Source organism: Glycine max, chromosome 8, assembly GCF_000004515.6.
Source record: "Glycine max cultivar Williams 82 chromosome 8, Glycine_max_v4.0, whole genome shotgun sequence".
Lineage (NCBI taxonomy): Eukaryota > Viridiplantae > Streptophyta > Magnoliopsida > Fabales > Fabaceae > Glycine > Glycine max.
The window spans coordinates 9,601,923-9,627,671 of NC_038244.2; the positions used below are offsets into that span (position 1 = coordinate 9,601,923).

Sequence of the window (25,749 nt, forward strand, 5' to 3'; positions counted from 1 at the left end):
ATGGACCATTATCATTTTTTTACTGTTTTCCACTTTTAATTCGTTTCACAAAATTTCCTTTGTTTCTAAAATTTTACATAAACATTTTCATATTTTATAAATGGATTGCAATTAAATCTCTATAGTGCAAAAATTTTAAATTATTAAATATTTATACTAAAGTTTTGTTTTTGAAATAATATTGGAGTAACACCAAAGATAAACTAACATAACAAAGCTGTAGGTTTTACCAATTGGATTATTTTAAAAACTGGAGTTACTATTTGATTTTGGACTTGAATTTCAATGTCTCGTTTCTCTATTTGCTCGCAACCACAATTAACTCCAAAAGCATAGACGTGAACTATAAATGTAAGCTGACTACATAGCATAACAATCAAAGTTTTTTTTTTAACAGCAAAACGAGAATATACTATTGAACACTAAACCTGCCACAAGGCGTGACAGTTTAGCAAATAGGGGTATACAAAAAGTGAATAACCATTTTAACATAACAATCCCATTAATGCTGTAAAAAAATCCAAATAATCAAAGTTTTAATGATATCAATACTTCATAGAACTCATGGAAGCATGCAGATACAAAACGTTGGCAATCAATGTAGCAAAAAGTTTTTTTTTTTTTCTAATACTAATATAGCAATATAAGATGACTACTTAGAAAACTTCTAAACAATGGATTATTCGTATGATGAAGGTATTTGACTAGAAATGGGAAGGATGAAGTCGAATTGCAAGCCCTTTTACTGGTTCTAACAAGGGATCATACTTAAACTTCTCATCAGGAATCACCAAATCCCACTTGAACCGTTTCACGATATTATGCATGAACACAAGTATCTCTAGTCTAGCAAACTCTTGCCCCAAACACATTCGGGGGCCACCTCCAAATGGAACATATGAAAATGGTGTAGGCCCTGCCCCTTCAAACCTTGAAGCATCAAAAGTTTCGGGATTTGAGAAGAGTGCTGGATCCTCGTGTGATGAACCGGTGTTCCAATGCAGCTATAAAAAAAGATCATATTTGAAATGATCAACATGAGACAAGGTTCTCTCCTTTTAGCATACATGCACTTGTTTTACTGGTCTTATATGTGTATAAAGAGAAATTATCACCAACAATTAGTATTGTTGGGTATCAAAAAAATGAAGGAAGCTTTTGGTCTATTTAACATAAGAAACCTGGATAGTTGATGGAAACATGAACAGAAAACAAAAAAGAAGAAAGATATAAAAGACTTCAAAGATCGAAATAAGGTTAAATTAAACAACTGAGTTAGTGGCTTAACTTAAAAAAATTATTGGCTGATGTAAGAAAATAATACTAATAATTGACAGTAAGAAGAAGAGTGTTAAGAGTACACTATAGACTGTAACTAGTCTCTTTAACCTTGATGTTCCAGTGTGTTTCAGTAATATCTTAATGATACTTATGAAAATACAAATTTGAAGCGAGAGTATGAAGTAAAGTTAAAGATGGGGTAGTATTTGGCTATTTGCCATCATAAAACGAGATATTCCCAAGTCCAAGGTGTGATTCCAATGAATGCAGAGCGAAGAAAGCATGATAATAGTAAAAAAACATTACAAAAGAAATGAAACATACCTTCCACCCTTTAGGGATGTTATAGTCACCATAGGTGAAATCCTTTATAGCTTCTCTGTAAGCACCACTCACAGGTGGGGACAGCCTCATGACTTCAGATGCAACATTCCAAGAGTATTTCATTTTCTGAACATCTTCCCATTGCAACAACTGCCCAGCCTCTTTCCCTTGACTAATTTCAAGTTGTTCTGTCATAAAGATAACTTCAACAATTATTCTGATCAAGTTTTAGGTAAGAGTATATGGCTGAAAATTAAAGGCACGAGAATGGTTGTCAGCAACAGCATGCTACAACAATCTTCTTTATACTACACAAAAGTAAACAAACATGTTCATTGTTCAGCGATTTTATTACTAACCTTTCAAGACATGTTCATAAACTTGAGGTAACTGTCCAAGATACTTCATGACCAATGATAACACTGATCTAGAACTATCGTGGCCAGCAAAGAGTAGAAGAAGTATGTTATCAATAATCTCCATTTCGGTCATAAACCTTCCATTGGGGTCAGATGTAACAAGCATGTGTGATAGAAGGTCTTGAGTAGGTGATGCCCTCTTCTCCTCCAAATCCACTTTCCTTTTCTTTAAAATCATTTCAATTTCATTCCTTATTACGTCTGCAGCTTTCATTGCACGATGAAACCTTGTTCCAGGAATGTTGAGGGGCAAGCCAATGATCCCTTTCAGAAATTCATCAAATTTTAAGGAAAGCTTTGATATATGGTCAGAGTCTTCAATGCTTAAAAATAAGCAACAAGCCAATTCAAACGTGTATAGCTGTACTATGGGATAGACAAGCACCTGCTCTTTTCCTTCAAAATTGCAAAGTAACAAAAACTAGTATTCAACTTTGAGAAAATAGGCTATGCATCAACAGTGTAAAGCAATCTCAAATCATCATATATGATAAGCTCGTTGACTTTTATAATAACTACCTTAAAAGTCATACCAACAATGATTTCAGATTGGTTGATCATGCTATATTTTTCCATTTCTAATGGATATAGTCAAAACCTGTATTACAGGTGTCCATCTTAGGACTAGTTTTGATCTAAGAGGTTATAAATCTAATAAATTTTATTTATTTATTTCAGGATGAATGTGAAAAGCAAAAGTTTCTAGCTGTGTATAAGGCCCTTCTGTAACTATCTGGTAACGCTAATCATTACCGACTAATGCTTAATCATATATACAGTTACAAGTGTTTGATTTAACCCAAACTTCATTGAAGAGAGTATATATCATATTTCCCAAGGATATGGTATTCCCCACCAAGGTTGGAAGAAGGGCCACAAAGAACAAGGTATTATTTAAGTACTATTTAGTATTGATCTAATTTTAAGTCTTAGGTAGCACAATTCTCATATGACCTACCCAACACAATTTAGCTGTTATGCAACATGTCTTACCTTCCCAATAGGTGTCTATATGGCGCTGAGCAATGCTATCCATTTTTGGCAAGTAGTTTCTGAGTGTTTCTGCATTAAGAAAGCTCATGAGCAACCTTCTCACCATCTTAGCCTCATCACCAACCTTATTAACCAGAGACAACCTTAACAACTTCCTTACCGAGCTAGGCCACCACACTTGAACATTCTTGTTCTCATTGCTAAATAGGAACTTGTTCCCAGCTGGCCCGCAAAACACAACAACAGGATCTCCAAACATTGAAGTCTTGAACACCCTGGCGTCATATTTCTCCACTCTCTCTTGTATGAACCTTAACACGTTGCCCTCATTCATTGTACGCAGAAACTCGAGGGTTTCTCCAACAATAGGACATCCTAATCTTCCAGGAGGAAGATTGAGGTTTGGATGTTTCCTGAGTCTGTCAGCTTTAGTGATGAAATGTAGAGAAAGGACAAAGAATGCCGAAACTGCTGGCAAGACTACAAGGTTGGTCACCTCCATAAGATTTAGTGTCCTTAAGACCAGACCATAACTATTGATGAAGGACACAAGACAATGGAGAGTATGAAAGACTATTCTGGGAACCGGGAAAACTAAGGTGTAAGATGGACGAAAGACACACAGAGCTTGCCCTTTGGAGACTGGACCAGATAAGATATATATAACTGGATTTTAATTTCATATATTGTCTATGTAAAATTGTAAATGAAATACGATCGATTAATCAGAAATTATTTTTAATTGTTAGAGTAACTTTTTTTTTAATGAAATGGGGATTTGTTATAATAATTATTTTAAAATCAATAAGTTTAACGTACATACAACCTATGGACTTCGTGAAAAAAAAAACGTAGGAATGTATTTTCGTTACGTTCTTAAGACCATTTCAATTAGTTCAAGTATTTTAAAAAATAATTAATCACATTAAAACTATTAATATTATTATTTTAAAATTATCTTTTTCTTATTTTTTATTTATTTAATTGCTTATCTAGAGAGAATAATTAAGTTAAAATATGTAGAGAAAAAATTAATTAATATATTTAAGAATTAAAAATAAACAAATAATTTTTTAAAAATAATCTTGAAAATTAATGTGGGTGATGAGGGAGTTCTTAACATCCTTCTTCACATATGCTTGTCAAATAGATGAACTTATTAGAATGGACAAAAATCAAGATGGAAGATATGTTTTAATATTATGTTAGATTTAAATTTAAAATCAACTTTCTAATAAATATATAAGTTGCGAGATAAATAATGTGAAATTTCTTAACATTTTATCTCCTATTTTTTATAATTTGACTCACCTGCCTTTAATATTTTCGTTGTCATCATATTTTATCTTTTATTGACTAGTTTTTTTCTTATATTTTATTGTTTTATTCAATTTGAAATTTCATTCTATAAAGGTAACATATGTTTTTAATTATCTTGATGAAATGATACAAGCTTCCCCTTTTTTATGAAATTATATATATATATATATTTATTATGTTTCACGTAGCTGTTTTTCAACCATCAACAGTTAACTTTTTATAAATTTATCAAAAGTATTTTTTTTTAATTTTATTTTAGGGGTTGTATTAAATTTATCAAAGTTAACTTTTTATCAAAAGTCTTATGATATTTATTTAATACTTTTTGATGAGGGCAACAAAATCTAATAGTAATTAATTAAATTTTTTTTACAACTTATAAAAAGTCTTTCGGTATTTAAAAAATATATAAATTTTGATGCATTATTTATTAAAAAGGATTTTGATGGATTTCATTAGATTTTTTAGTATAAAACATTTATCAAACAATATTATAAAAACTGTTGAGATTTTGTTAGACTTTTTTTTTTATTGGTTACTAGACTTTCTTTGTTGTTATCACGCATATTTGATTCTCTCTTTACTATTCTTCAAAATGTTTATGCCATATATATTTGATATTCTTTTGGAATAAAAAATGTCAAATATATTCCTCTCGGCTGCACTTTTTCATTTGTCTTATGTGCTAAGACTAGTCATATTTTCTTTTTATATTGACTATGCTCATCACATGCTTTAGACAATGTTTACGTAGCTGTTAATTTCATCATCCACATAATTCAATAACCTTCCTACAAATTTTCCACTCTCATCAGTGCCTTCTATTCCATTTAAACATGTCATTGAATTTATCATGAAATAATTGTAGTAATTAAAAAAAATCAGAAAATCAACTTATAATTTTAAATCTATTGGTCAAATCCAAAAATAAGAATAAAAAAATACTATTGTAAGAAAGATTAATATAGGAGGATATAAAACTAGAATAAATTTAACTATTAAAAGATTAAAAAAAACTATATTAATTTTACTTTTTTATCCAAACATCATCTTTCTTATTATTATTTTCACTAAATCTTGTAAATTTGAATGTATTTTTAAAATTCAGTCTATAAAATCCTTTTAAATCTTATAAATCTATAAAATTCTTTCAAATCTTATAAATATATAAAATCCTTTCAAATCTTTCAAGGAAATTTAAAAGTCATACCTAATATTTAAAATTCACAAATTTTTTTTATACTAAATCAATCTTTTAAAATCTTAATTCAATACATTCATTTACAACTTTTAATTCGTTATACAAAATTCCCTTTGTCTCTGAAACTCTAAATAAACATTTTCATATTTCAAATGGATTGCAATTAAATCTCTATTGGAGCAAAAAATATAAAATTATTACATATTTGGACTACAACATTTTTAAAATAATGTTGGAGTAACACTATTTTTCTTTAAGCATAACTAAGTTATAGCTTTTATCAATTGGATTATTTCATATTAGGGCTCTCTTAGCATTCAACTTGAGCACAATTTGCATTAGAAATCAAGGCCAATAGTAACTCCTGATTTAAAAAAATCCCATCACAAATAAGAAAACATATTTGTCTCCTTTGCCTAAAACTCTTCTCCGCTTGGTTTCTGGGTTTTAATTATGTGAATTGGTTTATCTAGGTACTCCAACGTGCAATTTTAGTCTCTGTCAGTTTTTCTTTAACTATTTTTGTAGGACTTTTATTTTATTGTAGGAATCAAAGATAATGTTAAAAATTTATAATAATTCAGGCAATCTTTTCAACCGAGTTAGACCCCTTGACTATTGATATTGAGGACTGATATAGTTGATGATATTACATGTGAAAGATGGAGTTTTATAATAAAAATAGACATGAAGAGGGGAGAAATAACAAAAAAGCATAACGTTTTCCTGGTGTAACTGGTTTGCAGACAAAAGTCTAGTCTCATATTCTTTAGGAATTCATCTGATTTTCTTATTTGGTTTTGTTGAATTTTAATGTCTCGTCTCTCTAATTGTTTGCAACCACGATTAACTCCAAAAAACTAGCATCAAGGAAGCATAGACATGAACTATATATGTATGTTGTACATAACAGAATAATCAAAGTTTTATTGAAATGAATACATCATAAAACTCATGAAAGCAGTTACAAAAAAGCTGCTAACCGATGTAGCAAAAAGTTTTATTAAAATACTAATATAGCAATATAAGATGACTACTTAGAAAGCTTCTAATCAATGTATTATGCGTATAATGATGGTATTAAACTAGAAATGGGAAGGATGGAGTCGAATTGCAAGTCCTTCTACTGGTTCTAGCATGGGGTCATACTTAAACTTCTCATCAGGAATCACCAAATCCCACTTGAACCGTTTCACGATATTATGCATGAACACAAGTATCTCTAGTCTAGCAAACTCTTGACCCAAACACATTCGGGGGCCACCACCAAATGGAACATATGAAAATGGTGTAGGCCCTGCTCCTTCAAACCTTGAAGCATCAAAAGTTTCGGGATTCGAGAAGAGTGCTGGATCCTTGTGTGATGAACCGGTGTTCCAATGCAGCTGTCAAAAAAGATCATATATGACATGACCAACATGAGACAAGGTTCTCTCCTTTCAGCATACATGCACTTGTCTTACACTTTTACCGTCTTATATTTGTAAAGAAGCAATGTTTTTCAGAATTTTTTGTCACCAACAATCAGTAATTCAGTATTGTTGAGCCTCAAAAGAATGAAGGTTGGTTTTGGTCTAATGTAACATAAGAAACATCAAATAGTTTATAGAAAAAAGAATATAAAAAAGAAAAAGATAACAAAGACTTAAAAGCTTGAAACAAAGTTAAATTAAACATCAACTGAATTAGTGGCTTGATTTAAAATATATGTTGGTCGATATAAGAAAAGAATACTAATAATTGAGAGTAATATGACAAGTTTTAAAAGTATAGACTGTAATGTAACTAGATATTTTGAAGCGTGTGTATGAAGTTAAAGAGGGGTCTCATTTGGCTATTTGAAATCATAAACGAGATATTTTCCCAAGTCCAAGCTGTGATATGAAAATACTTCATGACCAAGGTGTGATTCCAATAAATGCAGAGTGAAAAAAACATGATAGTAGTAAAAAAGCATACAAAAGAAATGAAACATACCTTCCACCCTTTAGGGATGTTATAATCAGCATAGGTGAAATCCTCTTTAGCTTCTCTGTAAGCACCACTCACAGGTGGGGATAGCCTCATGACTTCAGATGCAACATTCCAAGAGTATTTCATTTTCTGAACATCTTCCAATTGCAACAACTGCCCTGCCTCTTTCCCTTGACTAATTTCAAGTTGTTCTGTCATAAAGATAACTTCAAAATTTATCCTGATCTAGTTTTAGCTAAGAGTATATGGCTGAAAATTAAAGGATTATACTACACAAAAGCAAACAAACATCTTCAAGGATTTTAATACTAACCTTTCAAGACATGTTCAAAAACATGAGGCAATTGTCCAAGATACTTCATGACCAATGATAACACTGATCTAGAAGTATCGTGACCGGCAAAAAGTAGAAGAAGTATGTTATCAATAATCTCCATTTCAGTCGTAAACCTTCCACTGGGGTCAGATGTGACAAGCATGTGTGATAGAAGGTCCTGAGTAGCTGATGCCCTCTTCTCCTCCAAATCCACTTTCCTTTTCTTTAGAATCATTCTAATTTCTTTCCTTATTGCATCTGCAGCTTTCATTGCCCGATGAAACCTTGTTCCAGGAATGTTAAGGGGGAAGCCAATCATCCCTTTCAGAAATTCATCAAATTTTAAGGAAAGCTTTGATATATGGTCAGAGTCTTCAATGCTTAAAAATAAGCAACAAGCCAATTCAAACGTGTATAGCTGTACTATGGGATAGACAAACACCTGCTCCTTTCCTTCAAAATTGCAAAGTAACAAAAGTATTAAACTATTGATCACAGTACTATAATATAGCCAATCAATACTGTTTAATCATCAGAAAACTTGTAAAACAGGTGACCCTCTTAACTCTTAAGTCTTGTTCTGAGCTAAGAGAATATAAATCTAATAAATTTTTATTTTTTTTATTTCAGGATGAATGTGAAAAGAAAAAGTTTCTAGCATGTGTAAGAACCTTATGTACCTAACCACTAATGCTTAATCATATATACAATTTAACCAAATTTCGTTGAAGATTTTATTGACAGTTTGCTATAATATCGATATATATGTAAGATTGTTTGACGGACAAAATATATGTAAGAGATTTGAGATATAAGTAAAAAGTATGGGAGATATTTGAAAGATATGAGATTTGAAAAATATGTAAGAGTCCTATTAGAGATTTGTTTTAATAGGAAATTGGGTGAGTTTTGTAAGGATGAGTCGTGAGAATGAAAATAAGAGTGAGGGAGAGATTGCATTGCAAAAAATTCTACAAGCTAGATTTGTTTTGATAACAAATTTGATTCTTCTCATCTATAGAAGTAGGCAAGTTGAGCTGGACCACTATAAATTGTTTATGATTTGTTTGTGATGCTTTTACCCACTCACTAGTAGTTATGTAAGCATGTGAAAAAAGGATAAAATATTTCTCAATAATGTTGAAGAGGATGTGGTATTCCCCACCAAGATTGAAGAAGGGCCATAAAGAGCAAGTTACCTCTATCTCTATCAATATTTTGCTTGATCATTGATTCATAAATTTAATCAATAAGGTATCATTTATTATTTATCTAATTGTAAATCTTAGGTAGCACAATTCTCATATGACCTACCCAACACAGTTTAGCTGTTATGTAACATTTCTTACCTTCCCAATAGGTGTCTATATGGCGCTGAGCAATGCTATCCATTTTTGGCAAGTAGTTTCTGAGTGTTTCTGCATTAAGAAAGCTCATGAGCAATCTTCTCACCATCTTTGCCTCGTCACCAACCTTATTAACCAGAGACAACCTTAACAACTTCCTTACCGAACTAGGCCACCACACTTGAACATTCTTGTTCTCATTGCTAAATAGGAACTTGTTCCCAGCTGGCCCGCAAAACACAACAACAGGATCTCCAAACATTGAAGTCTTGAACACCCTGGCGTCATATTTCTCCACTCTCTCTTGTATGAACCTTAACACGTTTCCCTCATTCATTGTACGCATAAAGTCAAAGGTTTCTCCAACAATAGGCCATCCTAATCTTCCAGGAGGAAGATTAAGGTTTGGATGTTTCCCGAGTCTAACAACTTTAGTGATGAAATATAGACAAAGGACAAAGAATGCCAAAACTGCTGGCAAGACTACAAGGTTGGTCACCTCCATAAGATTTAGTGTCCTTAAGACCTTAACTATTGATGAATGGCACAAGGCAACAGAGAGTATGAAAGAAAGTTCTGGGAGCCAGGAAAACTGAGGTGTAATAAGATGGATGAAAGACACAAAGAGCTCTTTGTCTTTGGAATAGGACTGAATCAGAGAAGTTATATAACTTAAAAGCTATGATTATGAAGCACGGACTCACGGACACCGGATACCACTACCATGACGGTTAATATCTAAAATACACATATAATAAGAGAGATTTTAATTAAATAAAATATAAATAACATATTTTGGAGAATAATATTAAGAGGGTTTTATACAGACAAAATAAAATAATGTGATTGGTTGATGTTAAATTCATCTTTTTAAAATCAATCTTCTATATATATTAACTGTATTAGTTGTGTAAGTATTAAAGCCAACAAAAAATAATTTTAAACCAAACACTTGATAAAAAGTGTCAGACAAGTAAAAATTGAAAACGTGTCTCATGACGACACTTTAAACAAAAGAACTATTAACTACAATTTCAGTTTATTTTCGTAACATATATAAGTTAAGATCCGTTTTTTATTTTGAAAAATGAAATAAAAGATTATTTTTTTGGAACACAAAGAATATTTGATTATAAATTAAAACATAATAACTCTCTCAATTTTGTAATAAATCAATAGACAAATTGGTTAAAAGATTATTATTATCAATATAATTTATCTTAAAGTAGATGATTCAGATTAACACACAAACGGAGAAATAGAATAATTGAATATCCTTGTTTTTTAAGGAGACTAGTTAAAGAATTAAAATGAAAAATATTTTTATTAGAATGCACAAAATTGTATTATTTATGTTTTTTTATACTCTTCCACGATTTTCACATTAAATATAATTTTTTAATTTCTTAATCAATGACACCAGGATATATACTGATTAAGTAGATTTTTGTTTTTAAAGCAAAATAGTTGTTCCACCAGTTACAAAACATGAAAGCGATACTTCAATATTAATGTAATGACATTAGTCCTTGATGGCATCACTATAACGGCCGGCCATTAAGGCTTTATAAATAATAAAAAAATTAAAAACTAAAAGCATGCATCTAAAAGACTAAATTGAATATTTTGTCTTACCCTTTTGCTCCAATGAAAATCAATCAAGGGGAATAGAGCTTAAGAACGGAACTTGTATACATGGATACAACTACTGAACCGATCGACAAATGAAAGCAAAGCAAGCACTAAAGAAAATGGGGGATACAACCGCAGGAAAGGCTTAGTGGGATACATGATAGACTATGGCATCGTCAAATACACTAATCTCTTTGTTGGGACGATAATTAGCACTGTACCATAACATTTGTGACCTGCGGCATTGCCATTATTAGACACTTTGTCAGATGAAAGATATACCAAAAGTCCATAACAAACCTTGTGGCTGTTAAATGGCCACTTCAGTGTTTGTGGCCTCTTGAAATTATTTTCTCGTTTTGCAATGACAAAATGATAAAGTTTGTGTCTATCACTTCCTCTCTTCTGTACCGTTGATGAAGTTCTGTCGTGTGCAATACTTCTATCTATAAGGGTGTTGTTAATTATTATTTTCAGACTAATGGTTAAGAAAATAAAAATATAAAATGCTTCATTCACAATATATTATTTATGATAATAATGTATTTTTTTGTTATTTTTAATACAAAATATTATTTATTAATTTTTAGAATAATGATGAGTTAAACTGAATTTATATGTTTTCTTTTACATTTATTTTTTTAATGAATAAAAGAAAAAAATGGAATAAAATAGTGATAGTTTATTTATCAAGGGCCGGGTATCTGATTTGAGAAAATATTTTTTATTTTTATTTTATTTCTTGTTTTTTAAAGATTGTAGGAGAATTAGTAAATATATTTTTTATGTCATCTACTAATTCTACTATTTTTATAATTTTTTTTAAAATAAAAGTAAAGTGATAATAACATAATATTTTTGTGATTAAAAATGAAAGTAAAAAATAAAATCAGATTTTTTATTATATATAAAGGCTGAGAAACACGTATGGAGTATTGTTGCTTTTATTCTCTTTGTTATTTTTATTAGTTGAATTTATATTGAAATAAACACACAATATTTCTAACTTCAATCACATCCGAAGCGGAGACGCAATGAACCCTAGCTTGAAATTCCTTTACGTGGAGACCCTAGATTAATGCCTTGCATGAAAATGCATAACCCAAACCTTGCAAGAAATGGGAAGGAGATTTTGTGATCCTTGATAAACCCACGTGTCCCATATATTAAAGGAAATATCCTTGTCCATACTTAGTCTATGGAAGCGTAAGTGACGAAGCCGGTTCAGATTGATTGGTAGAATAAAGATATACGTTGGCTAGATTGTGTTGACTCTATCATCGTTTGGCTAGAATTTTAATTTTTTAATTCAAATCATTCATCATGGTTGTTCAATACGATAAATGAAGTGGAGGACAGATGTTTAATTCAATCATCCATCTGGAGTTACAACATAGTACTTAATTACAGTTTAGTCTTAATGTGGCGTTCAATCTCATCTAATTCTATTAATTCAACGTATGTTTAATTAATAAATCACTACATAAATATTATTTGTCACTTCCCTTATGACTTTATATATAGTTTGCAAATATCTTATAAAGCCATCAGCGTGAATTCAAGTGTAGCATATATATATAAAAAAAAAACTACGTACATAAATACTCATTCGTTTTTCTAGTACAGTTTAATTCATCATAACATAAAAAAATAAAACGAACATGTTTCGTCTCTTTGAAGACATAGAAGTTGCTCTAACTACAGCTAGTTTTTTTAAAAAATTAATAATCATCAAATTAGAATCTTTGACTTTTTAATTAGTGAAACTTTAAAATATTTTTACAGGTTTCTATTCTTACGAGGCTAATTTTTAAGGCTTAATCATGTTAAAGGTCTTCGCCCCTTTTTGATATATGATATGTTAAAGTTAAAGCTCAACTATGTTATCGACTAAGTCACATTTATTGGGCGGTGTTATTTAACATATACCTACGGGAGAGAGAAAAATAGAAACTAGCAAAGTTTTCCACAAGGTGAATAATTTAATCTGATTCTTATCAATAAAATGTTTGCGAAATCAAATCATCCCACGGACCTCAGCCGCCTCATACAGTTGGCTCAGATAAGAGATGAGTGGAAAAGGATTGGACGTATCAAGTGGTGACAAAGTTGATGGTTTAATTTCGTTTTGAAAACATGTGTTGAACATTCAAACTTCCGTGGTTGAGATTATCCAACACAAATTTATCGCATTTGTCTACTCCTACATCATCATTCTGAGGAAGACATCATGTTCACAATCTGGAAGAAGCTTTAGTGAACTCTCTATCTCTATATATAGTTGCCATTGTCCTTTTCTCTAATTTAGAAATATGCCAATTTTAGCAACAATTATGTCTAAAACTCCATGCACACCCACTATTCAAGGCCTCCATCGCTTGAGTTTTATTTCTTGCCACAACACTAATTTAGTAATTTTATAACCAATGTTTTTAAAAATATCTATAGTTTGAGTTTTATGACCAAAACACTATTCAAGGCCTCGATCGTTTGAGTTTTATTTTGTTAAAGTATTCTAGAGTGAGAGGTCATTAAAAAAAATATTTAAGAGGGAGTAAATTCGGACAAGCTCCTGTAACATTATTTCAAAACAAGAAAACCTGTGAACAAGTTCTGAAGAATCTTATAATTTGTGTATATACATGTATAAGGATTTGAAGATAACCGACGAAAGTTTTCACAAGCAGCCATAATTTTTTTATAACAAAAATGCATGGCAGAGATGTTTAATTATGAGTTTCTTTGGGTATGCATATTAAACATGATTCAATATTAACACAAGCGGGACTAGAATTCCTACGTACACACCGAATCAATTATTCTGCCTCTCACAACAGCTATAAATTAAAGCATGCAAATGTGGAAATTAATGTATGTAAAACCTAAGGATTGGTAAAACATTGTATTGTATTTGTTGTGTGCCAAAGAAATGAAAATGTATCGAAATTAATGTATGTAAAATGGAAATTAATTTCCTTGGAATGTTGTATGTTCGTGGTGAAAAGTCAAAAGGTTGACTTCATTCCAAATTGAGTTTAGGATTTTGTTTTCCAAAATTAGAAATTATAGCAATTTGGAATCACAAGCACCGTAAAGAAGTTGTATATATATATATAATATATCAAAGAAGATAATCATCGCCTCTCTAAATAATAATAATAATTTACTATTGTTATTATCATACGAAGATAAATCATTAACTTGGTAAAAAAATAATATAGCAAAAAAAAAAATCAATGTAATAATTTATTTAATTATATATGAGTAAATATATTGAAGGACATACAATTGTTTTTTTTCCTGACCCATACAATTGTTAAACATAACCACCATCGCAAGTAAACAATTAAATAAATAAATCGTCATCCTAAAAGGTTAAATTTTAGTTAAGAATTAAAACATTTATGATAGTCCTTATTATTAATGACAGAAGTATTAATTATGATCGAGAACCCAATTTTGCTATCTGAATACACACAAACAACGCATTTAATAGGATTTTGGAATCAGAAAAAGAAATTTATATTCCATATGGGACATTTATTACATTGGCGCTGCCATAATAATAGTTCCACCAACAAAAAAAAAAAGCAGCGATAATAATAGGTTTAGGTTTGGAATAAGAAAAATATGAAAAAAAAAAAACATTAAAAAACATGCGGTGAGCGTGGATCGAACACGCGACCTTCAGATCTTCAGTCTGACGCTCTCCCAACTGAGCTATCCCCGCTTGTTGAAATAATTCTCTGGTTAAAATAAATAAACCTATTCTAACAATTGATACACTAATCTTACCTGCACAAAGAATATCATGAAAGAAATAAAATAACTAAAACAAAACGTAAATTACGAAATTAATTTCTCCCACGGGAAAAGTAAATGGAGTTATCCACACTTTCATTTCTCTCTTTACAATTTATTGAACCCTTTTCATTTTAGTTACTTATATAATAATAATAATAGTATAAAAAGTAAAACTAAAACTGGTACGCCTTTAAATTTGGAAAAAAAAAAAAAAGTCTTGCTTTGACTTATTTAAACTGACGATACATCTTATATTATATAGATATTTGTAAATATAAATAAAGTATAAATTTAAAATATACTAAATATAAAAATTAGCTGAATTTTAATTATTTTTGTTTGAATAAATATTTTATTTTATTATAAGATCATATCAATTTAGTTTATTTAATCATTTATAGGTTGAAGAGAATGATAAGTTGAGCGCTAGCTAAATTATTGCCTTATCTTTCTTAAGTTTTTAATTTTCAATCACCAAAATTGCCAAGTTTGATTTAGTTATGAGTAATGATGATGATAAAAAAAATAGATGAAATGATAATAATAGATGTTTACCGTTTTGAATTAATTGAGAAATAAAAAAACATATAAAGAGAAAATTAATGAACGATAATACATAATCACTTCACTTATTTTAAATTTCATTAACACTTCTATTTTTTTCTATCATATCATAAATTTTGTAATATCTTTAATTTTTTTCTCTCTAAATGTTTTATAATATAATGGGTGTTGATCAAACATTTTTAAAAAGATATTTTAGAAGGTGTGATGGAAAATAAAGAGATATATAAGAAGAAATTGGTATATGTATGAGATGAAAGAGAAAGTGAGAATATATTTTAGGATTTTGAGATGTGATGAAATTTGTGTTAAAAAATAGTTGTTTTAAAATTTGATTGTATGAGATTAATTTGAAGTGAGATTGGCACATGGTGAGAATAGAGAGAGGGGAAAGGAATCCATCGAGGTGAAGATGGTGTGGAACAGCATGGTGGTGTTGAGAGTGGCACGTGCCTCAGCGGAAGCGTGGCAATGCATTGCGGAGCCTCTGAACAGTGAGCAGATATTGGATCTGGTTTGCTGTTTCCCTCTCCATCAACTCGCTCTCTTTCTCTATTCCTTCTTCTGCACTCCTCAATCCAATTTTTACCATTTCCCTTCTCACTCCGACTCTGACCATGACGATTCTTCCGATTACCAATCCTCTTCAGACTGAAACCAAACCAAACTCAATAGGTACTTTCTAACTTCACTTGGCTATTTAATTATAAATTACATCCTCAAATTACCAATACCCTAACACTAGGTATCTTTCTTTCTCTTTTAGAAAAAGACAAAAATGTTTACTTGTAGTTTTTTTGTATGACTTTGCCATTATTCTTTAATCACAATTGAACTTTTATTTTGATAATCCCCATGCATAGTTAGGTTATGGTGGTCGAACACTAATTTTGATTAGAAAGGCTTAAGGAGTTGCATCTTAAGTTTTTTGTTGAAAAGAAAGGAAGAAGGTCCGTCTATGAGAAAAAGAAAAAAAGAAAAAAAAGTGTCGCTTTGGTCCTATGAAAATATATTATTAGGTGCATCCAAATTTCTCCAAGAATGGTTTTATTCAAATTCCATCATTATTGTTAAATGATGTTGAAACTTGAACTTAAAGCCTGATGTTGTTGTCATTATGGTGTAAGAGGAATCATTTTATCCATCTCTCTGACAAGAAGAATTTCTGCATACCTAAGTTGAGTTCATTTTACTAGAGAGGTAGGAACATCTATATATATTGTATGCTTGTTAGTTATGAAGCTCAAGTAAGCATAAGAATTTGAGTAAAGTGCACCAGTAAACCAGTGACAACGTAAGATCTTAACAACTTCCATTCCAGACCATCTTTGAACAGCTTTATATTTTGAGCCTAATCCCTCCTTTGTGTCTCTCGTTGACTTTTGTTGTTGCTGGAGTGAGTTACAAGTGTGCTTATTAACAAGTACAGAAACACGAATGGTCAAGGGAATACCATTCGTGGGAGCATTAGTTCAATTGCCATTACACTATAGTTATTTTCTTTTAGATAACAAAAACATCTTTTGCCACCACTACTACATTGCTGCCACTCAATACCACGGTCAGGACCACCACCACCAATGCAACTTTTGGAATCATTCTTTTCTGACCATACCAAACATAATAAGAGGAATGAGAATTTCTTTCCATTACTATTCCCATCAATCAAAGCCATTCCGATGAACCTAAAGTTTGCTAATTGGTTCGTATAGAAATCCGCAGAATACCATTTCCACACTAGTGTTGTCAATACTCAATGTTATCACAAGAGTTGCTGTTTTATGGTTGGAAATGTTATCCAATAATCCACAATATGTGTTCACAATATGTTCTTGTGATTACTCCTGCAGTTAAACAAATTTTGACAAGTTGCTAGAAATTTTGAGTTTATACATTAGGAAATCCTGAGGGCGAGCCCTGGTGCAGCGGTAAAGTTGTGCCTTGGTGACTTGTTGGTCATGGGTTCGAATTCGGAAACAGTCTCTTTGCATATACAAGGGTAAGGCTGCGTACAACATCCCTCCTCCATACCTTCGCATAGCGAAGAGCCTCTGGACAATGGGGTACGAAGTTTTTTTTTTATACATTAGGAAATCCTGCTTAAATTTCTTGTAACATTAGTTCTTCGATGAAATGTCGTGTTCTTTTGGGAATTTAGATTATAAGAAGGACTTTTGCTTTGTATTTGTCCAGATTCTGGGATAATTTGCTGCTAGTTATTATCGTTAGACTCTTTATTATAATTTGCTGCTAATTATCTCCATGAAGTGATGTATTGATAGACTTTGAGTGGTAAGACACGAGATCCTCAATTGCAGTCTCTGGTTTCTCACTCAGTCCCTTATCTGATGATGAAAGCTTTTTCTTTTCTTTTTCAGAATAAGATGACACCGAGGACTTTAGTAGTGTTCAAGCTATCTCCATTGTATAAAAGCATCTTTTACACTTAGATTTTTGTAGTTGATTGATTGATCTCTCCACATTTTATACCCTTGTAAAGAGTGATTTGTGAGTGGTAATATAATTTTAAACTGCCCTTGAAAGGGAGTGTTGTTATATAACTTACTTCAAAACTGAACTTTGTATGCTATATAGTATATACCTTCAATGATCACATATTTGGGGAAACCACCAAAAGGGGCAATTATTTTTATAATTTACCAAATGGGGGTAAATTTCAAATTAATACCCACAAAGGACAAAGGGATAAGTGGTAGGATAGGCAAAGTCATAAATTGTTACACTTTTTTTTTTTAACTGAAGTTGTGAAAAAGTAAATGATTTTTTTTTTAATTAGGACTTTAAAGTTGTAAATTGATTTATGACCGAAAGTTTTATATTTTTTAAAATAGTTATTAGAAGTTATAAACTGATTTATGACTTAAAAGTCATAATTTTTTCTTAAAATTAATTTTTAACGAACTTAAATGAGTTTTAAATATAGTTTTATTTAATATTTTTGTATATTTTTTATTTAATATTCTCTATATTTTTGTATATTATTTTATTTAATATATTTTCTATATTTTTATAGTATTTTATTTAATATTTTTTATACTAATCTTAAGGATTATTATTTGTTTTGTAAATTAGAAAAATAATATAAACATAAGACTTAAATTTAAATGAATGGTTGTGTGATGCGGACAATTTTAGACACTTCAAACATAGACAAGATACAAGGGAAAGGAAGGTTAGTCATTAATTTTATACATAATGAGATGGATGGATCAATTTCAAATAAGTTTAAGAAATGTTGATTGTGTAAAACTGAAGAATATAATCGTATTAATTATTTATATAAACAAGTTAATAGTTAATATTTTTTATTTTTAAATTTTATGCTTGTGTTTAATTTGTATTGTTCATTTTATATTAATGTATTATGTTTTTATTTTGATAATTAGTTTTATTATTAAATTATTTTTTGTTGTTAATATTAAAATAATTTTATCAAATAAAATTAATTATTAATATTGTACTAAATTATTAATTTATTTAATGGTAATTTTAAAAATTAATTAAAAATATTTGAAAAGAATTTAATATTATTTGATCAATTTTAAGTTAATATTATTTTTTAATATTAGTAAAAAAATATTTTAAAAAGTGATTAAAAACATTGAGCTAGAAATTAAAAATTAAAACTAATTTAAATTCATTAAAAAATATTTTTTAAAAAAGTACGAGTTCTAATAACTATTTTAGAAAAATTTAGAAAAATTAAATTTGAGGTCGTAAATCAATTTACGATTTCAAAGTCGTTATTAAAAAAAATCATTTACTTTTTTACGATTTTAGTAATAAAAAAATCATGCAATAGTTTACTATTTGCCTTCAGAGGTTGTAAGTATCCTACCACTTATTCATTTGTGGGTATTAATTTAAGATTTATCCCATCTGATAAATTACAAAATTAATTATCCCTTTTTGGTCGTTTTCTGACTTTTCTCTCACATATTTCTGAAAATTTGACATTTTTTCATACTTTTTTCTTTCCTTTAACATGAGGTCGTTGGGGGCTCATGAAGCTAAAGAATCAATGGTAGCAGTACCACAATTCAAAACTAGGATGTGCAGTATTCCTCTCAAGTGTTTTCTTTTTGGTTCTGGTTCGAAGAAAGTTCACTATTATTCTCAAGATTTAGAATGGAAGGAAAAATGGTAGGGAAAATTTTCTTCACTTCCATTTTTGTCTCCTCTCCAATATTAGTGTTAGGAGAATCTGGAGGATGTTGACAAAATTATTCTCAAGATTTTAGAAAAAAAATATATATATATCTTTTAAGATTTTATTTATTTGCTTCTTTTCTCTGTTAATATTTTTAAGAGTATAACAGCATATTGTTGTTTTTCCTCCTTTCTTTGCTAACCAACCAATGGAACTCTTTCCTCTCCTTTGAGCCAATCTTACACCTTTGAAGCTCCTTTTGCCTTTGAATTAGTGAAAATAGAGCCAATCTTGCATAATATATTAAGGTGTATTTGATACACATTATAGAGTTAAACTTTCAAAGGTCTATTTGTACATAACAATTTTTAATTTATATTTCTGAAACCATACAAATAAACTACTAGAAATTTATCTCTACAATGTCTAAAAATAGACTTTTAGAAATTTAATTTTGAAATACAATTATATATATATGAAATAGAATTTTCAAAGTTTAATTTTAATGTAAGTAAAGTTAAATACAATTATATTTGGAAATTTCTATTTACACTCCCTTATTACTTGTACACTCCTCTTCCCATTTTTATTTTGAATTGTTTCACAAACTATACCCATTAAATGCACTCCTCTCCTTGCCTTGCCTCCCCTCCCCTCCCATATACACTCGCTCATCCTTCTTCCACGAAGCCAGCTTTTGAAAATCCATGCTATAATGAAAATTAATGATCCAAACTAAAAAAGAACACTTAGAGATGGAGAGAGAAGATGATGAACCATGCACACAGTCACAACCTTGGAAGATTTTTAACCACAAAATCAAATTTATCAATGTTGAAATCTGCAATCATAAAAGCCAAATTTGAATTTGAGAAAACTTCTATTAATAAACTCTGTTTATTCAAGGTAACAAGGACGAAGCACCGAGGTGTTTGGGTGATCATGAATTTCCACTCTCCTCCTTCGACGTTGATATGTGTTTACACCACACCGGCACAAAGAACCACGAGGTTTTGCACAATTCCTCACCAGAGAACGTTCATCTTTCCTTTGATCCTGTTTGGTGATGTCCACGCACAATAAGAGGCCACAATCTTCAATCTTGCCGAATCTTTGTTTCTCATTTCATACATTGTAACGGAAGTGTCACTTTTTGTTGTACACTTATAACGGAAAAATACTTTCTGGGAAAATATATGTTTGGAAATTAGTAAAAAGTCACTCATGGAGGTGAGAATAGCAATTTTGGATATAAGAATAGCAGCACATCGGTTAGGCTACTTTTGAACACTAATAAGTCCATTTATGGATGTGACTGGACTCAGTCCAACCAATAAGTAATATTTTTTTCATTATAGGTTTTTTTGGGTCTATTTTAGAAGTTATGTATCTTAATTTCCTTTATGTATTTATCATCTTAATTTTTTATACAATTACAAAATAAATATTATTGTAAAATTGTATTATATATCACCTTAAAAAATATATAATGAATAAAAATATATCTTGTTTACTCTAAAAAAACAAATCTTGTTAATTTCTTTATGTATTTATCATCAAATTTGAAATTACTAATTAAACTAAAGTAATCCTTTGCAAGTTAATTCATGGGCTCTCATAGTCGTCCTCATCAACTATATCTTGTTCAGAAGTCTTTGCATCACAAAAACGAAGTCATAAATTAAGGTACAACTGAATGCTGAAAGAAAAACTGAATGAGACTGATATTGGATGTATCATGACTATCATCAAACATTGATAAAAAAAGTATTAAACCAAAGAGACAAAATTCTAATTGATACCCAAAACAGAACATGGAACATGTATGCCAGTATTCAATGTTCATTTCGTTCCTTTTTATTTCTCACTTATCTTATCTTTATCAAAACAAAAAATTGGGGTGGACAAGTGTAACTTGAATGAGCTTTGAGTCAAGTAAGCAGTGGAGTTTGAATCCTTCGTGCAACATGTATGCCAGTATTCAATGTTCATTTGTTTTTAATTTTTCAGAATTTTTAAATTAACTGGGGCAAAATATGAAATTTAGCAGACGCTGCCACTTTTCAAAGTTCCATTGACCCTGATTCTAAAACACGAATAATCTTGGTCTATAATATGTGTGAGTGAACACAAACGTTTCCAAGGGTTTAGAAGGTCCACAATCATATAGTTTTATATTCTTGAATCTTGATTAACTTTATGTTGGTCAAGTCGTCTATATAACTATATTTAGTCAATTTGTTCACATGAAGACACTGATGAAAAATGCTAACATCAGTAGCGTTTTGAGTGGGTAATCTTTTAAAAATGAAGTGATGAAAACGCTAATAGTATTAACGTTTTATACACGTAGTGCACATTGTTGATCTCTGAAATCCACGTGTTGTCCATTTGATTGAGATATCACTAGTTTTTTATAAATAAATATTAATTTATTAAATTATTAGTTTTATTAATAAAGAGATCGAATCTGTAATTTTTTTCTTTTTCTTTCTCTTTTATTCATCAAACTCTCCTTATATATCTCATGTCAAGATATTAATAACGTTTTCAAAACGCTACTACCAGTCTACCACTATAATATCCTACGTGAATAACATATGGGCAGTTTAAACTTAGAAAAAGAAAATAATTTCTGAAAATATTCTATCGACTAGCGATTCTACCGTTAATTGCCCTACTTTGGGTATACGTTTCAAAACAATCCTAATCTGATTAAATGTTTGTAAAACTATTACCTTACTACGATGAATGATCAATCAGCCAAAAATAAAAGGTAAGGCAGTGGGTATAGTTAAAGCAAATGGAACATACTAAAAATAAAGGCGGGATTATAATTGATAATTGAAATATCATATCCCAATGATGCACCTCATTTTCTTTGTTTTGGTTGCTATTTTTAGAAATTGGATGTGTATTTAATTCAGATTATTTTAATTTTTAGAACTTCAAAGAAAAACATTGCAGTTTTTTTTATTACCAAACATGCCGGGAGTGTTTTTCTTTGTTTTTGATCTGTGAGTAAGAATTTTTTACATTGGTGGGGTGTATGTCCCCATGCTTTGCTGACTCTGTGTGAATGTGAGCTACCACGAAAACTCCCTTAAATTACGGTCCAAAGTCCAAACTGATTCAGAGAGGAAAGCACTCCATAGCTACCCCAGAACCTTCAAAAAGCATTTTTGGTATCTTCATATGCCTTTTCAAATTCAATGATACACCAATAGGGAAAAAAAAAAGTAACGTTTAAGTCAATCCATCATAAAATTTATGAGTAAATAATTCATTGTAAAACAAATTAATATCATCATTCAATCCTTAATTCACATATAGAATCAATAGAAGTGTATTTGATTTGAAGTTTAATCATCCAACCGAGGTTTAGGGTTTCCTTCTCATAAAATATTGTTCCTCTTTGACAAATCTTTTTTACATTTAAGTTAAAACTTATTGTGACTTTCATTCAAAGTGTGATTGAGTTTAAAGTTACTTTTTTATTATATTTTGTTGAACGTAAAAAGTTACAAACATAAATCAAGTTATCTTAAATTTATAAAGTTGAGATCAACCGATTTCTCAGTTATAGATCAAGTTACTTTTTATTTTTAACCGATCTTTAACTAAAATCATTGCTTTAGCTTTTATGCCCTGAAACAAATTTTTTAAACACTCAATGCAACTAGTGTTGAAAAAAAAAACACCCAACTATTGCTTTAGCTTTTGTGCATTATAATAGATGTTTTTTCGTTGAACGTAAGTTTAAACGCTTAATCAAACACACATTAATTCATCTGGATGGGAATGAGTTAAAATTCCTTAAGCAATAATTCAAATTCAGGTATTATATATGAAAAAATGTGATTGGAAAATTCATAACTAAAGTAATAATAATTTATCGCAAAAAAAAGTTAATGACTTTTTAAAAAATAACAAGTACTTCAAATAACTCATAAGAAAATTCCTACGGCAATTCGTGATATATATATATATATATATATATATATATATATATATATATATATATATATATATATATATATATATATATCTTCAGTTAATCAGAATGTCACTTTTTCAATCATTGAAGTTACTGTGAGCATAAGATTTGCCTCTTATATATCCATGATAACCCGAACATATATCTATCGAAGTACACATTAAAAAATATTGCAAGATTAGCAACTTATGATAGCTAATAGCTTACATACTTATTTAATACTACGATAGATATATGTCTTATAAAATTACTCCATTGTGTCAAAGTTGTGCATTTCCTTCACGATCTAAAATCTTTATTTATTTAACATCAGCATTTTTTATGATATTTTTTACCAAAAATATATTTGAAATGTGAAAAAAATACTTCAAATAACATTAATGCAAATAGCATATGAGGAATAAATTGTCAACATCCAATGCCAAGACTCAAGAACAAGAATATTGTTTTCATTCTCTTTCGTTATGTTTTTTGGTAGTTCAATTCATTCATTTCCAACCAAACCTACCATATTTGCTAATAATTAAGTGATATCCCACATTGTTGAAATGCTTTGCTACTTTCTAAAGTCTATCTAGTCTATAGTACATATAAAAGAAGGTAATGCATTATGTAGTCATCATACAGAGCTGACCCATCAAGACACTATGATCACGATTCCTTATAAACTTTTCTTTCGGGGGGTAAAAGTTAAACAATAGTTTGCAAACTTAAAAAGATGAAAATATGTAGACCCCAAAGAATTATTATGATCAAAATTTCCAGCTTGTATTCCTTCCCTTTTTTCATATGGCACATATATACTATATTCTTCTCTAACACTATAAGTTATTTCAATCCTACCTTTAAGCTTTCTAGGACCATTTGCAAAAGTCTCCCACTTGCCCACCATTATAGGACCCCTAAAAGCGCAATAATTCGATAGAGTCGATTTTCTATCAAAACCTTTACGGCTTAATTTGCTTTAATTTTGTTTTAATTGTATCAAATTTTATTGCATTTCTTTTGTGGTTCATATTAATATTGGGATATTTGAACGAGACATATTTTAATTCATATGAATCTGGTTTTAGTATGGAGTTGTGCAATGGAAATGCGTCCTTAAGAAGAAGAACACCGGCACTAACACGAACATGCTCTGTTTGTACATTATAGATGATGATGAAAAATCAACACTACAAATGTAGTTGGCTATGCACAATTTTATTATAAGAAAAATGCTTTCTGGGTTATTCATTGAAAGACCTATCTTTATATATAAAGGAATGGTGTAAAGGAACAATGATGAGAATTGTTTTAAGATAAAAATGATGAGAGTCGTTTTAAGATAAAAATATATATATAAGAGAAAAAAGCTTAAAGAAAAAAAGGTAGAAAGATACAGAAAGAAAAATGAGCAATCTTTTGTGTTGTAGTTGTAGGAATCAAATCCAAGCAAGAGCTCATCCTTATTGAATGAGTAGTTCATTCGACAGCGTAATTTAACTGATTTGTAAGGTTGTGACAGTTTTAATTGTTACTAGCGAATTAGTACTTTTAAAAATAAAATAGTAAATTAATACTTCTCAGGTTTCGTAATAAGACATTCCTAAAATCAAGTGATTAATACATTAGAATTAAAGTTAAATCATTCGAATAATATTTGAGTTTGATTATTAATAAGAAATGATTTTTTTTAGATTTTACTTAAATTTTATTAAATTCTGGATCAGTAAGAATCTTTTCATCGTAATGAAAAAGAATTCTTATTTTATATATAACTCTTTCAAAATATCTTTTAAACATTATTTACTCATAAATAAAATGAGTTTACAATAACACTTTCTACAACAATAACAGTAATGAAAATTTGTTATCAGAAGTTAAAAAAAAATGTTGCCTAGAATACAACACCGATTTTTCCACATATATAAAGTCACAATTATGTTGGATGATATAAGAGAAGGTATAAATAACACTTATTTAAATAACAGAGTAATTTTGTTTTACAAAGGTATGGGTAAGAAGTGATTTTTGCTAAAAGTACCGACTAATTTTTGTAGGGAATTATAAATGCGTATAAAATAGATATTTTTTTAACTTCTTGATTTATTTCGTATCCAAAAAATAATCAGAATTTAAATTCTAAAATACTTAGTTAAAAAACATAAATAGTTATGATTTGTGTGAAGTTGATATAACTTTGTATTATAGACTTCCATCCAATTTAACCAATTAAATTTAGTCGCTAACCAGTCGGTGGGTTATTTTAATTTAATAGATTTTTTAAAAATCTTTTAACTAAATAGTATTATTAATATATGAAATATTTCAATTTATATTGTAACTCATAATCAAGTGAATGTCATGGTAAACAGTGCTTGGATTGTTTATCTTTAATCCATTCTTATCTTATAGCTAGTTATAA

The 25,749-nt window shown here is 29.7% G+C and overlaps 2 protein-coding genes, 1 long non-coding RNA gene and 1 other non-coding gene across 5 annotated transcripts; 1 reads left to right on the plus strand and 3 right to left on the minus strand.

Annotated features, from left to right (window-relative positions):
* Nucleotides 1-370: 370 nt before the first annotated feature.
* On the minus strand, nucleotides 371-3,668 carry LOC100778750 (beta-amyrin 28-monooxygenase). Of its 2 annotated transcripts, none has more exons than XM_006585151.4 (4): nucleotides 3,018-3,668; nucleotides 1,965-2,288; nucleotides 1,606-1,793; nucleotides 371-1,004 (listed from the first exon to the last, which is right to left on the minus strand). In XM_006585151.4, exons 1-4 carry the CDS (start codon nucleotides 3,517-3,519, stop codon nucleotides 705-707), a joined length of 1,314 nt encoding a protein of 437 aa, XP_006585214.1. In that variant the 5' UTR covers nucleotides 3,520-3,668; the 3' UTR covers nucleotides 371-704. The 2 variants fall into 2 exon arrangements, with proteins under 2 accessions (XP_006585214.1, XP_003531282.1); XM_003531234.5 differs by having other exon boundaries at nucleotides 1,965-2,420; nucleotides 3,018-3,667.
* Nucleotides 3,669-6,436: 2,768 nt separating this feature from the next.
* Nucleotides 6,437-9,902, minus strand: LOC100808690 (beta-amyrin 28-monooxygenase). The gene is made up of 4 exons (XM_003532742.5): nucleotides 9,178-9,902; nucleotides 7,826-8,281; nucleotides 7,516-7,703; nucleotides 6,437-6,923 (listed from the first exon to the last, which is right to left on the minus strand). The coding sequence occupies exons 1-4, from the start codon at nucleotides 9,677-9,679 to the stop codon at nucleotides 6,624-6,626; spliced, it is 1,446 nt and encodes a 481-aa protein (XP_003532790.1). The 5' UTR covers nucleotides 9,680-9,902; the 3' UTR covers nucleotides 6,437-6,623.
* A 4,561-nt stretch (nucleotides 9,903-14,463) lies between these two features.
* On the minus strand, nucleotides 14,464-14,536 carry TRNAF-GAA (transfer RNA phenylalanine (anticodon GAA)). Its single transcript has one exon. It is a non-coding gene; the product is annotated as a tRNA-Phe (tRNA).
* An 820-nt stretch (nucleotides 14,537-15,356) lies between these two features.
* Nucleotides 15,357-20,634, plus strand: LOC106799632 (uncharacterized). Its single transcript, XR_001389321.3, has 3 exons — nucleotides 15,357-15,849; nucleotides 17,553-19,338; nucleotides 20,252-20,634. It is a non-coding gene; the product is annotated as an uncharacterized lncRNA (long non-coding RNA).
* Nucleotides 20,635-25,749: the final 5,115 nt, after the last annotated feature.

Coding starts and splice junctions, on each gene's coding strand:
- LOC100778750 (XM_003531234.5), bottom strand. CDS start 3,519: ATGGAGGTGACCAACCTTGTAGTCTTGCCAGCAGTTTCGGCATTCTTT. Junction 2,421..3,017: donor TATAGACACCTATTGGGAAG/GTAAGACATGTT, acceptor GCAATTTTGAAG/GAAAAGAGCAGGTGCTTGTC. Junction 1,794..1,964: donor TTATGAACATGTCTTGAAAG/GTTAGTAATAAA, acceptor TCTTTATGACAG/AACAACTTGAAATTAGTCAA.
- LOC100808690 (XM_003532742.5), bottom strand. CDS start 9,679: ATGGAGGTGACCAACCTTGTAGTCTTGCCAGCAGTTTTGGCATTCTTT. Junction 8,282..9,177: donor TATAGACACCTATTGGGAAG/GTAAGAAATGTT, acceptor GCAATTTTGAAG/GAAAGGAGCAGGTGTTTGTC. Junction 7,704..7,825: donor TTTTGAACATGTCTTGAAAG/GTTAGTATTAAA, acceptor TCTTTATGACAG/AACAACTTGAAATTAGTCAA.